This window comes from Melanaphis sacchari, unplaced genomic scaffold (genome assembly GCF_002803265.2).
Source record: "Melanaphis sacchari strain LSU unplaced genomic scaffold, SCAv2.0 Contig22_pilon_pilon, whole genome shotgun sequence".
Taxonomy (NCBI): Eukaryota; Metazoa; Arthropoda; class Insecta; order Hemiptera; family Aphididae; genus Melanaphis; species Melanaphis sacchari.
Window position 1 is genome coordinate 1,294,804 of NW_020271107.1, and position 17,837 is coordinate 1,312,640.

The following is a 17,837-nucleotide window of genomic DNA, read 5'->3' on the forward strand; positions in this document are numbered from 1 at the left end:
TAATATAAAAAAATTATTTAAATTTTTATTTATGTATAGTTATATAAGGATATTAAAATAAAAATTACACAAATTTTGAGTTTTTAAATGTATTTTTGAAAATGCTGAAAATAAAAATGTTCTTAAATCTAAGAAATATTGTATAAAAAATATATAAGAAAACAATTATAAATTGATAATGCTAAATTAAGTTATCTTGATAAGCTTTATTAATTTGTGTGTCCCATGTCAAATTTTACAATTATTTTCTGTAAAAAAAATATTATATAGTTGATGTTTAAAAGAATTTAAAATAAGAAATGACTTACCTGTGTTTTTTAGAAGAATGACGATCACTACTATCGTCATGGCGACGTTTTTCACCTCCTGAAGAACGTTTTCCATGACTTCCACTGCTACTACTGTGACGATTACTACTGCTATGATGATGACTGCTGCTATTTGATTTATGATGAGATGATGATTTACTTTTAGATGGACTAAAATAATTAAAAAAGAAACAAACAATATAATAAAATGATCCCTAATATTAATTATTATCTTTATCTAACCTACCATTTAAGTTTCAATTTTATAATTTAAATTAGATTTCTAGTTACTAACATCATCAAGAAATTTTATAAGTTATAAGTAACTAAAATAAACTACTGCAATGATTAAATTCATGACAATAATTGGGGCAATTTAAACTTTATTTGTTAATTCAACTGTAGAAATTATTATATAGCAAATTATCCAACATTGACTAAGTGAAACATTTATTTACATATATTTAATATTTACTGTTGAATTTCAACAAATATATTTACAAGTTTTAATGTATTATACCTTAATGTGTGGAATAACAATTATTAAATAGTTTGTTTTGCACTGTAAATACAAAATTAATATTCATAATTCGTCTATAAATGAGGAAAAAAATGACATTAGAAAATTGATTATATGTTAACTTTGCAAAGAATCTCAAAAGAAATCAATAATTAACCAAGAAAGAATAAAATTATAAAAATGAAAACAAATCACCAATTTAATGATGCTTGAAAGGGTAATTAAAAAAAAAAAAAAACTAAAAATACTTATTGGCTTATTAGAAAACTAAAATACAAAACACCCATGAAAACTACAAGACATATTAAATTTGAAATTTAATCACAAATTATCCACAGCAAATAAAAACTACAAAATATAGTATCAAGAGTATATATAGTATAAGTATTGTTAGATTAGAGGTCCCAGTTAAATCAGCATACACAGGATAAAAATCTTTTTTAATTTAAACAACTAAAATTAATATTAACAATCTATTAATAATTGCCATCATCACAAATAAATATAAAAGCATAGAATATTATATTTTTTTTTTTTAACTAATAAGAACAATTTAATAAAAAATGCTACTTTTATAATAAATTAGTACCTACAATATTTTATTTCTATTAAACAATCATCTATCCTACATGTAATATAAAATTGCTTAAACTAGATAATTAAAAAAATATATATATATATATATATAACTAAATAATAACTTAATGTCATTATTTATAATTTTTAATTAATTTTATTTTATTTAAAAAATGTTTAGATATGGAATTAATCTATAAATAATGAACCATAGTTAATATATTATTATTAAAATATGGTAACATTATAGATAATTAATCAGTTATTTTACTTATACAATAAATTTAATTAACACACACATATACATATTTATGTTTATTTTATAGTAGTAGAATTTTTATTTGTAGATATGTAAACATTTTAAAAGAAAAATTAAATTTTACTATGGTATAAAAAAGTTTGTAATTAAAAATATTTCTACATCAAAAGTATTAAATTTTAAAATAATTTATTCACACATTAAGAAACTACTAATATACTATATCTGATTAAAAATACTTAAATATTTATATTATTTAAAAGCAGTCAATATAATATAAAACATTACTTAACTAATCTAAATAATATTATACCTTGAATAACTGCTAGAATAAGATTTGCTTTTTTGGAATAAATTCTCGGGACGATTATTTGATTTTGAATTTGATAAAGAAGAATTACTAAAATGTAGAAATAATGCTATCACATTATTATGAAATATCTTAGAAACAATTTTGTATTTGAAAACATTTTGCTTTATTAAAATACCTCTATATTTAAAGAAAAGAATAATGTAACCAGTGAGTGTTTATTATTATAAATACCTAATAATTTTATTATCCACTTTTTACAACCATACATTGTTTAAAATATCTAGAGCACGGATTTCTATGCAATTGCATATTTTTTTCCCTTTTCCTTTTTTGGATTTTTGTCAGTTATCTTCACAAATCATAATAATTTGAATCTAATAGTGAAATTTATTTGTATATATCTGTATATTTTTACAAAATTCAAAATATATTGCATGTTAAAACAAAATTTTTTTACATACTTCGTTTATTTAAGTAATTAATTATTGTAAGTTGTTTAATTTAATTTGTAAATTTTATATGAAAAAAAAAAAAAAAAAAATTATTACATATTTTTATGATTTTTACTGCATATTATATCGCATATTTCGATATTTTTTAGTGCATAAAAATCCATGCTCTAATTATATCATTTAGTATTCTATAGATTTTATCTTTACAAGCTTTATTACAAAGACAAATTTACGTAGATCTCATAAATTTCAAAACATTTCATTATTTTATGATTACATATAAACTGGCAGTTAAAATTTATAAAAATCCAAAAAACATACTTTAAAGGAATTCCCAATTGAATTTAGAAAGTAAAAAATAATTATTACTAATGTGCGATAGTTTTTAAAATTTATTCAAAAAAAAAATAAATTGATAGCTTTTAATATTTTTAATAAAACATGGCTATTGTTTAATAACTGTATCAATAAATTACTATTCTCACATAATTCTCTAGTGAAGAAAATGATCACAGAGCTTTACAATGCTGTTAGAGCTGTCTAATTTAGAGAATGGATAAGAAATTCTATTGAAATAAACATTTTAATCAGATCTTAAAACTAACAGTTGAAAATAAAATTGGTTTATGATCAATTGCTAAAATATTGGTTTTTTAATATTCTAACCACAATTATGACCTAAAGTTTAAGTTTAAAAACTGTTATAATAATAAAATATATCTAATCATTATTTTGGTTAATTTATGAACAATATTTTTAGTTTACTTTATATTTGTATTGAAAATTGAACCATAAATATGTATTTATGTACTAAAGTTTATACAAACACTTAAATCATTTGATGACTATTATCTTTTTAATGTTTCTATATAAATTCATTAAACTTAATTCTAAATAATAAAATTATCCAAATTTATTTCACTTATTACTAAACACATTTGCAGATGGAAAATATTTTGTTAGAATAATTATAATATACTCTCAAAGATTAACTTGAAAATTACTATAAATAATACAGTACCAATATTAACAAGTGTTGCAGTAGGACAATAAATTATATTTTTTCACACAAAACCATTGAAATAATACTGTTAAAACAATATTGTGTTTTTTATGACTTATACTATATTGCTACAGCAATAATTGTCCTCACATGTATTAATCGGTAAATTTAAAAAATAAAGGTATAATAATTGCAATGGTATTAGATATACACTAAAAAAAAAAGGTATAATATGAATTTCTCCCTAATAAAAATGTTTCTATACTACCTTTTAATACATAAATTTCGCTTTTTAATTAAGGCATTATGTTCTCCTTAGTAAACTAACTTATTTATAGAATATTTAAAAAAAACAACAAATTATTAGAATTAAAAAAGAAATACCTAAATCAAACCAAAAAATCATATTAAGTTTAAAATGTTAAAACAATCATTTATCACAGTATATCAGGGATAATTTATGCACTAATAGTCAAAATCAACAGTATTAAGAAACAATAAATTAGATTATTTGTATAAGCGTATGTGTTAGTTGTCAGGGTAGGCAATTAACTATATTGACATTTATTTTCCATATAAAATAAATATTTAAAAGAAATTAATATTAATTATGATCTGTACCTGTGCTTATCACTGCTTGATTTTTTATGTGAAGAGGAACTGTTATAACGACTTCCACCACTACTGCCCATTTTCTTTTTCGAATATTCATCTTGAAAATCATTTCTATCACGATCTTCCTCAGCCGCTTCTCTTTCTAAATCTGACCAATCCTTTCCAGATTCATCAGAAGAACCCAATTCTTCTTCTGCAAGTTAAAATTATTTTTTTCTCAAATCAATTAGATCATACATAATAATAATTAATACATTTATAAAATATAATACCATCACTATCTGAATCCTCTGAAGCTTCTGAATACTCAGATCCATCATCATCTGACTCTTCAAATGATTCTACATCAGATGGCTATAAAATGATACAAACGTTTATAAATAGAATAATACCCAACAATACTGTTGTAGAACTTGAACAGAGTGATGAATGAATTGGCAATACAAGATATTTTTTTTTGTCTATATAAAACATTTAAAGAGTAAAAATGCTAAGATATTCAATTTAAAATGGTGGTTTCTGATAGAAAATTGTACTTAGTTGATTTTGTAAGAATTAAAAAGTAAAAATTCCAGTATTGTTCTAAATTATAAGTAAAAAAAAAAAAAATTAAGATTATTTTTATACTTAACTAATAAAGAATAACAATGTTTATAATTTAGTGATAATTAAAAAAAATATTCATAAGGACTTTAATAATTGAATAATTAAATTTTAATAATATAATAAGTAAAATGTTTTCAGCAAAAATAAATTTAACCTACCATAATACTAATTGTAAATATAATGTTTAATACTATTCAACATGTGCAATAACAATATCATAGAGTGGTACTCCACTTGCTCCGATTTTTTTTCATATATTTTTTTGTCGAAGACCTAGCCTTATAAGATGAATATAATTACCTCATATGGTTCATCTTCTTCTTCTTCTTCATCTGCTGCTCCATCTTCTTCATCAGATTCAGGATCAAGGAAAGTCCAACCTCCATTTTCAAAAAAGCCCTCTGGGTCATCAGTAATTGTTTTCATAATTTTGGTCCAATTTAATGATTGAATACCTTCAGAATATCGAATGTCACACGAACTATGAAAAAAAAAGCAATTAAATATTTGTAGAAAAATATGTATAATTTCTTATAATTTTACTGCAGAAGAAATAAACAATTCTACTTGTTCATTTAATTATTTTTTTTAGATAATTTCATAGTTTTATTAAATCCCCTTGTATCAATACAATATTATCTAATTTGTACAAGTTCAATAGTATTTTATTAACAAATAAAAGTTTTTATAATTGTTGAAAAATTCGAAGTGTATTTCATTATACAAATATATTTTAAAATCTTTTGGTATATATGAAATAGTTATCACTGCTTTAAAATAAATATTACAGTATTAATATAATAAATTATAGCATACCTAAACTTATACTTTACTCAAAATCTATATTTCTTTGTATAAATTATATATTTATTTAACATATTGGTTATACAGTTTTTTTTCATATCCTTATATAAATTAAAATTTACTCTCAGTAAATATGCTAATTTGTAAAATATAACTGTCTATAAATTTATCAATTTTTTTAACTAGAAAATAATTCTACAAATGAAAACAGTTTAAAAAAATAGTCTATCTAAATTTATAAAAAAATTAGCATTGCTATGAATAAAAAATTATATTGCAAATATGCATTTAAAGTGTTTCAAACATTTCCCAAATCATATACCTCCATGGATATATTAAATATAATTCAAGATTTCTAAAATATACTGGATAACCAATCTAAATTATCCAACATATCAAGAACTATAAAAATTATTTGTACAATATTATACATCATACACTTAATAAATATTAAGCAGAATAGTGCTAGAATGCATGAAAAATTGAATAATTCAATGATTCAATTATGGACCATTAAATATTGTTTAAAGATCTGATTATTAAATTTATTGAATAATTAATGACTTTTAAGATGACATTGCATCTATATGTTTTGTTTGTCCAACTAACGTGTATCAAACCAAAATACACTTCAGCAGTTCCAATATTGTGTTCCACATGAATATTAGAATGAAATGACTTATTATAAAACAAAAAGCTAAGAACATTCTTTGTGTTCTCTCATTGATTTTTACAGTGTTTTAATTTAGAAGTGAATTAATAGTATGTACAATATTAATATTTAAGAATGCTTATAATTTACTTAGAAATTAAAATATCAAAAAAAACCAACAAGAAAATACAGGCATATTGTTACCTTTGATATGATAATATAAAAGTAATATATAGGCTAATTTAATGCTATATGCTACTGTATATTTTGATATAGAAAATATGATTTAAGTTAGTAAGATTAAGAAAATACTTGCAGGTATGACATCCTTTTAATGCAACACAGTGCATATGATTATAATTTAAATTATCAGAAATTCAGTCCAAGAAGATTGTATGAACCTACATTAATTCTGTTTTTTTAATTAGCAATAACAAATATATGTACCAACATTAAATTATATTTTCCAAACTATATACATAATAACATTGGAAACTTTTTGATAAATATAAACCATCAGTAATTTAAATATAATTATCACTGAATTAAGTAAAAGTATAAACTAGTAATAACGTACTTAAGCCATTCTTTAACATGATCCAACATATTCATTGGTATAGCATTAACCATGACAACTTTTTTTTGGTAATCTTTAAAAACAAAAATCATGTCAAAGTTTTTTAAATGGAATTGAACTCTTTCAAAATGAACCAGTTCAACATCTTCCAAAGTAATAACAAATGGTGGCCACTCAGTGAAATTAACTAGGCACCCACTAGTAGGTTGCAAAAGAACTGTACTTCTGAATGGTGCACCAGGGAAACCTAAATCTCTAAATGGAGTATCAAATTCTATTTCTTGTTTTGTTACGGTTTCCACCTAAAACGAATTCAAATATCTTATGTAAAAAAATTGTAAAAAAATTAAAATTAAATAATATAAGTGTAAATTACTTTTTCACAAAAACTTTTGAATGCAGTTTTTAATTTAACACGTAATTCACGCTCTGATTGTTCAGCTGCTAAATCATCTCTGTCGTGCATATGTTGGTGTTTTCCTAAATCTGTAGTTATTTCGCCAACTTCAGTATAGAATTGTACATCTAAATGCTTTTTTTTACCAAACATGATAGCATGCTGTCAAAAATAAATAAATAAAATTTGAAATTTATTTTTTTGTATAACATATATTTAATGATTGAAAAGTTTACTTTTAAATGGAAATGTAACAATATAATCATTTCACCATCACAAGGTTGAAAAAATGCATTTTTAATATTGTTGTATAAAATATCAACTTTATCACCTCTAACTGAATTATATCTAAATCCATTAGAATGTGCTTCCAAAGTACCTAAATAAAATACATTAATTTAGTTAACAAGTAAATTAGATATTATTATAGTAAATGTTACCAGTCATCCTCTTATTTACAATGTTTGGTCTTATGTACAAATCTTTTAACTTTGGGTTACCCTTATTAACAGATAATACTAATGTGTCTTGTTTTACTAAATCTTCCTTTTCTTTTTCTTCAGCTTCTCTAGTTTTAAATTTCTTTTGTACTTCTTTAATTATACGATAAGCATTCATTAAATTTGTAGAAGCTGTTATTTGTTCACCAGGTTCTCTTGTATTAGAACTTCGATAAGTTCTAAAAAAATAAAAATGAATTAATAAATGTAAATTATTTAAAATAAAACTTTTTATTACTTACAGTTCTTTAACAAACACAGCTTCAGGATTTTGAAAATAACTTTCACCCCTCGCTAAGGCAGCCCCAGGATGGAAAAAGTTAATTCTTAAATAAGTGTAATCACCTTCAACACTTTGAGAAATATTTTTGATAGTAAATATATGAAAAGGAACAGAAATACCAAACACTGGAAGTATAACGGTTTCATATTTTTTGTCTAAAATCAAAATATATAAGAATAATATTCTAATTAAAACTAAAATTATAAGTTATTATAATTGTGTTATTCAATTTATTAATTAATAATTATAAATTTAAAATTATATTATTGTCTATAAGAATTATTCATCTAGGTCCAGAGATGAAATAGAGCCTGAGCAATCCCAGCTTGTAGAAAGAGGTAACTCAAGGAAATAGGGAAAGGCCAGCAGCTTGCTCATTTTGAATGTTGGTGGAAATCAAGAAAACCAACTTATTATACCAATGATCTGCAGTTATGGATTATCAACTTATCGTACAAGTTCTAGACATGAACTAGTTTCTCAATCGGATGTTCAGATAGAGACTGCCTTGAGTAAAACTAAACTCGAAAGAAGTAAATATGTGAAATGTTAGATCCTTAAGAAGCAGAAAATCAAAAAATTATAATTAGCTACTATCAATGTTCAGAGAAGATCATCATGATTAAAATTAACTCTCAACGTGCTGTTACAATGATTATCAAAATAAACATGCCCACATCATCACATAACAACAAAGAAATTAAAGAAATGTATGATGAAATAAATGAAATGATAGTGATAACTAAAGGCAGGAGAGAATGTTATAATCCTGAATGACTAAAAAGAAACAGTAAACAAAGGAAAAAAGGATACATAACAGATTAGATAAGAACGACTAATACAGTTTTGTACCCAACATAAATTGATGAATGCAAACACTATGAAAGAAGAATTATCTTAAAAGGTTGAGAGTAACAGCAAAATATTAAATTGATTATATTATGACTAAAGTTAATATTTAAATTCGACAGTATATTTCTTCCAATTCCTGATTATTGCTTTAGTCAGTCATGTCCACGAATCATCTCATGATAAGGTAGTGGTGTTTTTATTTTGGATAAAATACATATTGTCACATGAATTAAAAAAAATTATTATTGCATATTATCACTATAAAAACGAAAAAATTTGTGTTTTATGGTATACCTTTCTACTAGATGTTTTTCTTATGACAGTATATATTAATAATGTTTAAAAATAATGATATAAGAACTTATTATGGTCTAACAGAATTTCATTCAGTTTTGAAAATTTAAAACATCATGTAATTGTTTAAAATCATACATTTGAATAGCGTAAATAATTAAAATTAAGAATTATATTTTATTAATGAAAACTTATTCTGATGTTAATATTAATAGCGATCAACTTAATTAAAATGAAAATATAACTTAAGTACAAAAAAAAAAAATAGGGAAATATAGAATAGCTAGAGAATGAAATTTTAAAGTGCTAAAAATGAAAAAAGCATAAAATGTAAAGATAAATACAAGAAAAAAATTTCACAACATAAAAATCGATAACAGTCATAAAATGGAAAATAAATGGGATAGTATTAAGAAAAACTCTCAAGAGCCAAGAGAAAGTAATAAGAACCTAATATAAATTATTGAACTAAAACATTGAAAACTAAAAACTAAAAAGTTACACTGATAGAAAAAAGTATAAAAATCAAGATAGCACTCAAGAATAACAACAATAAAACGCATACAAAATGAAGAATACCAATGTTATTGAAAATTGGTAGATAAAACGATAGAAGTAAAATCTGGATAAGATCAAATTGATCTAGGAAGAACAAAGAAACCAAGAAAACAATTTTAACACTTAGAGTACTGATAGAAAAAAAAAAATAAGGAGCAAAAATACATTTATTATTTTTGTTGATTTATAGAAGGCCTTTGATAATGTAATATGGAATAAAAGACAAATTAAAATTAAATATTATGATAGATGTATCTGTAATTTATATAAAAACCTAACTTTATTAGTACTTATATATTGAAAAGAAGAAGTAAATATTAAAAACGTATGACAGAGCTATAATATATCAAAGATGGAAAGGAAAACAGACATAAGCGGCATTTTAATAATTTTACAAGAGAGTCAAAAATTATTTTCGAGTTTTTCTTATTATATTATTTGTTTAAAATAATTTATACTTAGATTTTGAAATTTCTAACAAAATAGAAAAAGAAATAAAGTATTATTTAATAATGTTATAAATTATAAATATTTTTTAACATTCTTATTTGTATTGGCGGTTACAAATATTTTTTTTGACACTTTCGACTCATTATTTTTTATATTGGCGGTCATGAACAAATATTTTTGATGCATGCGCCTTATTATTTTTTTGTGAAGATAAGAAAAAAAAAAGGTTTAAAAATATAAGTGTGGAGCAACGTCCTATATTTCCATGAAATACTAATCTGTTTTGCACAGCTCTACAAACCAAGACTAACTTCATTCTATATCCATAGTTCTGCCATATTAAGAAACAACAGAAAGCACCTTTTTGATATTATTAACTTACCGACATAAATTTTAAGGTCTTTAACTTCTCTTTCTTGTGGCATTTGGTTACGATTTTTATATGAGACATTAGACTTTCTTATTTTCTGAGCTTGCTTGCCACTTGATTGTTCAGCCAAACGTTGTTTTGCGGCTTCGTTTAAAGCCACAGCCAATTCTTTTTGATGTAATTTACGTTTTTCTTCACTTGAAGAATCCATCTAATATTTTAATTTTAAAATAATTAATTTAATACTTTTCAGTAAAAATTTAAATAAGTTACTCTAAGTTTTGATTCTAGTACTGCTGTTCTCTTTCCTCGGCTGACAATTGGCTCTTGTTTAGGTTCATTTTCTTTTTCATCATCTTCTTCTTCATCTTCATCATCATCATTCAAATAAATAGCTATGTTTTTAATCTTCTTTTTAGATGGAGTCAATAAGGTTGCAGCAGTGTCCTAAATAAGTATATTTTTAAAAATAGAATACTAAAGTATTTAGTGTATTTTTTTTATTTGTAAATTATTTGATTAAAAAAATAATTTACATAGATTTCTATTAAAAAAATAAAAATCAATGCTTACTTCATTTACTAAAACTGTATCTCCAACATACAAAGCATAAACTTTGCTTTCTTTATCAACTCCATCTTTGTTTGTTAATCCAGATAAACCAACACATAAATTATAAACTTGACCTTTTTTAACGTAAGCAGTAGTTTTAGGAGCTATCATTAGAGAACTTTCACGAAATTCAATACCCATTACAAATCCAAAATTTTATGTTAAATACAATTATTTTGAAATTGATTAATTAAATAATTTATATTATAAAAACTAATATATACATACCCAAAATTTTTTGTCAACAAATCTACAAGTTTTGGTTTTTCCTTTTTAGCAAATTCTATTCCAGAGTTATAAACATCACATAATTTATTACCAGATTTTAATTTCGACATTAAGATATCTTCCAAACTTATTAAAAATTCATAATTTGACTAAAAAGACAACAGAGTTAAAAGAGTTATATAGTTAAAAAAAAAATATATTTAATATGTACTCTTATTTCTTCAGTAGGATTAACAATCATTGTTCTTATTAGATTTGAACAGTACGACTTGTATCGTGTTCCTAAACTGCATATTATCACTCCAAAATGTAAATTATTTTTATCACTGTGAAAATAATAAAAAAAATATAATAACACTCATAAGACAATTAAAATTATTAAAAATACCTAGTCGCGGAAAATTTTAAACTATAATTTCCTCCACTTTGAATAATAGGAGGATAACAAAATTCTAATTGAGATGGATCAACATTAGCTGGCAAATATTTTTTGTCTGTCAGTGCTCCTTCTAAACCTTCAACTAGTTTTGAATGTTTAACTTTCTATACTTGTAGACATATAAATTAATAAAAATCTGAAATTTAGAGACTTAACAATAGATGTTATTACCTTGTCAGCATCAATTATTTCCATGATTTGTTCTTTAAGGTACTTAGTAAACATATCAACTGAACTTAAACTAGCTTTCTTTATCAATGAGATTTCATTTTCAGATTTTATACTCAAGATATAACCAATCACAGAACTTATGTCAACCTTCATGCAATGTAAAATGATACAATTATATTAATAATAAAATCCTATTCAAAATAAAAAATAACATACATTATTAAAATTTTCTTTTTCAAATTCTGCTCTCCATGCATCCATAAATGCACCTGAATATTTTTCTTTGCCAAAAATACCAACAGATTTACCATTTTTACTATTTTTAATAGCCTTAATTAATTTGTCAATGCTATCTTTATCATTCCCACCCTGAAAATAATACATAAACAAAATTAAAAATATATACAAAAACTACTCATAAACTTTTAATGGTGATTTGTGAAATATATATTGAGTAATAGATATATTGCAATAGATATTTTTCTTTCAGTTTTCACTTTTTATAACGCATTATTATTTTTAAAAAAATAATGAAGAATTTTATACTCTTTAATAATAAATAAATAATTTAAATTTTTTAAACTATTAACTTATATTTTTTCATATTAAATTTAAATTAAAATGTATTGCTTTTCAACTTTTTAAGCTACCACTAAAAAGTATTCTAAAATAATTTAAATGAAATTGTACCATACAGTACAATAATATTTAAAATCTTAATTTTCAATAAATAATTAACAAAAGGAACATTTTTTAATACAATTCATTAAAAATATCAAAAAACTATAAAAATTATTTTATATATTATTTTATTATATAAACTTAGGTTCATATTTTTACTAAACTTACTTTTTCTCTCGTAATAAGTTTGACAGAAGGACAGTCGGAATCTTTAACATTTTCAGCTGGTTTTAAGAACTCAACTTTTTTTTTACTAGCAACGATATGTACTCCTTCTGATGTAAAAACTGATACAGTGTCAGTTAATTCATAACCAAATAACCAAATCTAAAAATAAATAAGTAGTAAGTTAAAGTAATTAAGTTCAATATGAATGTATAATACTAATTTTACAATTCATTTAAGTTTTTAATATATAATTAATTTATTAATATTATTAATTTATAATAAACATAAACTGTCACAACTCAATACGCAATAAAATAACAAGAAAAATATATTTCTAAAATATAAAATATGAGTATTAATTTTATCACATATTGAAATATTTATAAAATGAGGTAAAAAATAAGTATTTAATTGCCTAATTTGTTTTTATGAAATTATTTTAAAATAATTTCAATAAATTTTAACATTATACTTTAATTACATACTTAAATTAAAAATTAATTTTAAAATAATAAAAATAAAAGTAAATTTAATTTTTTTTAAACAAATTTATTGAATTTAAATATTTTTGAAAAGAAATTTTATTTGTCAGTGATAACTTTTTGGAAGAAAAAAACAATTCCATCCTTTAATTTTAAGGGACTTTTGATAGAAAATTATATTTGTTAATACTTAGAGAAATAAAAGAGGAAAATCTATAAGTCATCAATTTTGAACAAATTTAATTTTGTACTGATTCTAAAAGGAATAATTGTAGTAACTTGATATTATATTTATGTTAACATTTCTGAAAATATGATATTATTTCCAAAATATTTTAGTTTTTTTTAAGCTTTTTATACATTTACTTAATATTGATAATAATTTTATTTCTTAGTAATTAATCTTGAATATGTAATACAAAGATTCTATTTATTTTTTTTAATATAGAAAATATTAATGCGTAATGTTTTAAATATTTTAGGATTAACTGATGTCGAACCAGTATACCAACTATAGAAATATTGTTATAAATGTATTTTATACTAATGGGCCTTCTTTTGTATTTAAGTTGTTCTTTATATCATATTATACTAAATAGATTAAATTAAAATTCTGTTAAAAATATCTACCTAATTTACTTATTCTATAAAAAAATTAGATTGTAAATATTTGTTGTTAATATACATACATAACTTTCAAAGAAAATACTTCAGTCAATAAATAGTATTAGATATATGACTGTGATAACAAATAAGCAATATCATATCATAATATAATGTATGTATGTGTAATAATATGACAATATACTATTCATGATATCGCTAGTTATGGTAATACCAAAGCTGATCATTAAATAGTAAGAAAATTAAAATTAAGGAAGAAAGTTACATATAAAGTAACTTTCTAACATAACTAAGTTGTATAGTTGAATACAATGCATCAAAAAATTTAATCTAATGTGTTCAAAAAAATAACTAGTAATTTTTTATTACACAAAATTTCAATATTCTGTAAAATGTAAAATTTCTAAATACCAATAAAATTAAAATTGATATTTAGTACTTTTAAATAATAGACAGGTACATTTCTTTTATAAAATTATTATTTATTATAATTTATAATGCACAATTTAAACATGAATATTACATGATAGATAAACTTAATTAGTACTTAATTATTCATTAAACAAAATACTTTACATTTGATCAAATAAGTTATAAATTTAAACATTTATAAAGCTAATGTTTAAATGAATTTATATGTTTTTATTTTTTTATTATAAATTTTGTCATGTACACTAATTGGCTCACATTGATACATAATATGATCAATTTTTTAATCAAACACTATTTAATTTTCAGTGAAAATTTAGAAATTTTATGAATTTATTTAAAAGACTAACAAAAAAAATTTAGCTTACTTAAAAAGTAACTATAAATTATTGTCTAAAACCACTTTAAAATAAATTATTGTTATAAAGTTATAAAACACATTTTCTTTCCCAGAATGATAGAGTAGTAAAGTACAGGTTAATTTTTTGTAAATTTTATTATTTTATGTTTCATATAAATCCTTTTTTTATTTTTTTAAATGTTTATTTACAATCTATATTTAATATAATACAATAAGTAAATTTGAGTAATAGAATTTTAGACATGAGTTCACATGATAAGAGAAAATATCCATTGATATTACTCTTCAGCTAAGACTAGGTAGAACGAAGAACATAATACATTAAGAGAAAAGAAAAAATATAAATCCTAAGCCTGTGTAATAAACATTGATCAAAATTTTAGCAATAGGAAAAAAGTAGTGGTGAGAATATTTCCTTCTTTGTAATCCATTTATTATCAGCATTATAAAAAATATTAAAGAGTATTAAATCTGTGATGATTTTTTTTTATATATATATATAACATTGCATCAAGTAATTAAATCATCGAAAAACTAGTATCAAAAACAAATTTAAGTGAAAAATACTTTTTTAATAATTTTCTAGCTATTTTGTACTTTATAGTTTATACTGATAGATTTTTGGACATGCATCAAAGATCACCCATTGTTTTTCTTTAATTTGAAAAATTTTAATTCAACTATTTTTTTAGTATCAATTGTTAAATTAGTTTCTATAACAGAGTATATTTACCTGCAAAGACGATGATTTACTATACAAAATATAGTCATCAACTCCTACTGCACATGTGAAAGCATCTACATCACTCAAAGCTCGTACGTTTTCATCTTTACTATTCTGAAACATAAATAATTAATTAACAAATTATAAAATGTTTAAAAAAACTAAAATATCTAGAAGTTATAATTTTATAAAAAATTTTGGAGCACAAATTTAGAAAAAAAATTTGTTTTATTATGTATTTAAAATAGATTCAAAAGATTGAATTCTAGAATTCATCAAAAATAAAGAATTCATAAATATTGATACATAATATAAAATAATATCTACTAAAAGAATATTGAGAGAGCAACAAACTATCCAACAATTATAGTTAAGAATACAAAATTATAATGTTATAAAACTGCTAGATAACTACCTGAAAATACTTGATAATTAATGATTATTCAAATAAATGTAAGATCAAATTGGCTTTTTTTGGAAAAATTAATTTTTTTTTTTTTGATACTATAATCCAGACCGGATAGTTATTATTTTATCAGTAACAATTTTTTTTTTTTTTTTAATGTTATTTCAGATTAAGAAAAATCTATTTCATTTATAGCTAAAGAAAATTCAAATTTATATTTTTGAAAACAAATGCAACATAAGATTCGTGGAATTATTTTATTTTCTGAAGAAATTTTTCTAAGCTAATACAAACTTTTTACAGAAGCAATTGAAAATTGCCAATGTCATAAATCTTCAAACTACTGCTAAATTAGTAATATTAAGAATAATACAATAATACTTTTAAACATAACTATAATTACCTTCCAATAATCGTATAGCTGTTTTAACCGCCTAAAAAATGTTTCTTTATCTAACGCTAATGACGGCATTGTTCAAAAACATTCAAATTTCAATTAACTTTAAATTTTTAATAACCAGATACCACAAATAGTACAAATGACAAATACTAAAACAGTTACACGTCAGTTATGAAGTTAGAGGGTGTCTGTGTAAGACTTTTCCCTCTAAAACAAACTGAGTATTCTCTAACCTAATCTATGGTCTGTGCTCAAATATCAAGTACTAACCAAAAGTTTTATTTACTGGTTAAAATATCAACAAAACAAAATAACATGATAACGCTTGCGAGTAGTTGTTTGTTGTAGATGTCGCTTATTCTAGGTTCAATTTTACAGTGATCCCAACCACAATTTTTACTTCAATACGGTCATAGAACACTATAGAAGCGACACTCACCCCTCCACTTTTATTTTCTTCATTTCGGAGCGACAAGAATGATGTTGTAAGCTTGGCGGTAAGACATGATGTTACGAACACTTTTAACATCGAAATGCATTGCTCGAGATCAGCCCGCCAATTTTTAAAAAAAAAAGGTCACTGCATATTACCACTTAATAAGATTTGTATAACCCCTCTTCCTTGAAATTTTTTATTTTGAATATAATGAAGGTGCAAATTGTTTGGAAGACATAGACCAAGTACTGAGTAATTTAAATAAAATACCAGCTGAAGATTTAAAAACAGTATTCCCTGAAAACCAAAAGGTAATTCAAATTAATCCATTACCCATTGATGCAACCAATTACAGATCATTAGAATTGCCAGAAAGAAATGCTTTTACATATATATGTGGTTATTTAATAATGAAGTGTTATAACATGCATTCTTGTGAAACGTGCATAAGATATGGCAGAACTACCACAAAGTTATCTGATGAACTTTTTTTCACACACTTCAAATCACATCAACACAGCTCTATATCTATGTTTTCATCATTAATGACTCCAGATTGTAATTTTTACCAATATATTTTTGAATTAGACATTATATTTACAAACCAATTTCCTACTTTAGCACCATCACCAAAAGTTGGGCAAAAACTTAAAACTTTAATGTTAAATGTATACTTTGAACATCCCTGTGAACAATTCCCCCATGACTATTTGTTAAACTTATATATAAGATTTAGAATTTATACTACTTTGACCAGAACTAACCGTAATTTGCAAATACCTCGCATGAAAAATAGAAAATTGCAAATTTTATGTAATTTATAAATATTATTATGTATATATTTTGTTAAATTGTCTTATAGAAGGTAAATAATTCATATTCATTGTATATATTAACATTAATTGTCAATGATGTTAAATAATAATGCATTAATAAAATCATGTCCGAAAAACAAACTACTTACAAATTTATTGAATAAATATCTTAAAAATATATTAGCCATCATAAATTCAATATTCGTATTATATAAAATAAAAAAATTGATGTCATACATAAAAAAAAAAATTAAAATATAATTTATTATTCTCTTATCACAATCACATATTTATTGTATGATTAGGCGTAACAACAAGAATGATGTTGTAAGCTTGGCGGTAAGACAAGAAGTTACGAACCATTTCAAGGCCGTTAAGAATTCTAAACACATTAACATTGGCCGCCCGAGAGTGACGCTTCTATAGTGTTCTATGCATATACTGTTCCCAGTGTTCCCACAGCTGTTATTTA

The 17,837-nt window shown here is 22.8% G+C and overlaps 1 protein-coding gene across 1 annotated transcript; it reads right to left on the reverse strand.

The window, feature by feature from the left end:
- Positions 1 to 141: 141 nt before the first annotated feature.
- LOC112594377 (FACT complex subunit spt16) lies at positions 142 to 16,402 on the reverse strand. Its single transcript, XM_025339134.1, has 21 exons — positions 16,118 to 16,402; positions 15,318 to 15,422; positions 12,689 to 12,847; positions 12,056 to 12,208; positions 11,840 to 11,986; positions 11,618 to 11,772; positions 11,441 to 11,555; positions 11,230 to 11,378; positions 10,963 to 11,149; positions 10,663 to 10,836; positions 10,402 to 10,600; positions 7,825 to 8,020; positions 7,523 to 7,761; positions 7,319 to 7,461; positions 7,062 to 7,244; positions 6,686 to 6,987; positions 4,953 to 5,133; positions 4,319 to 4,400; positions 4,053 to 4,239; positions 309 to 479; positions 142 to 248 (listed from the first exon to the last, which is right to left on the reverse strand). Exons 1-21 carry the CDS (start codon positions 16,184 to 16,186, stop codon positions 242 to 244), a joined length of 3,303 nt encoding a protein of 1,100 aa, XP_025194919.1. The 5' UTR covers positions 16,187 to 16,402; the 3' UTR covers positions 142 to 241.
- Between the last annotated feature and the right edge of the window lie 1,435 nt (positions 16,403 to 17,837).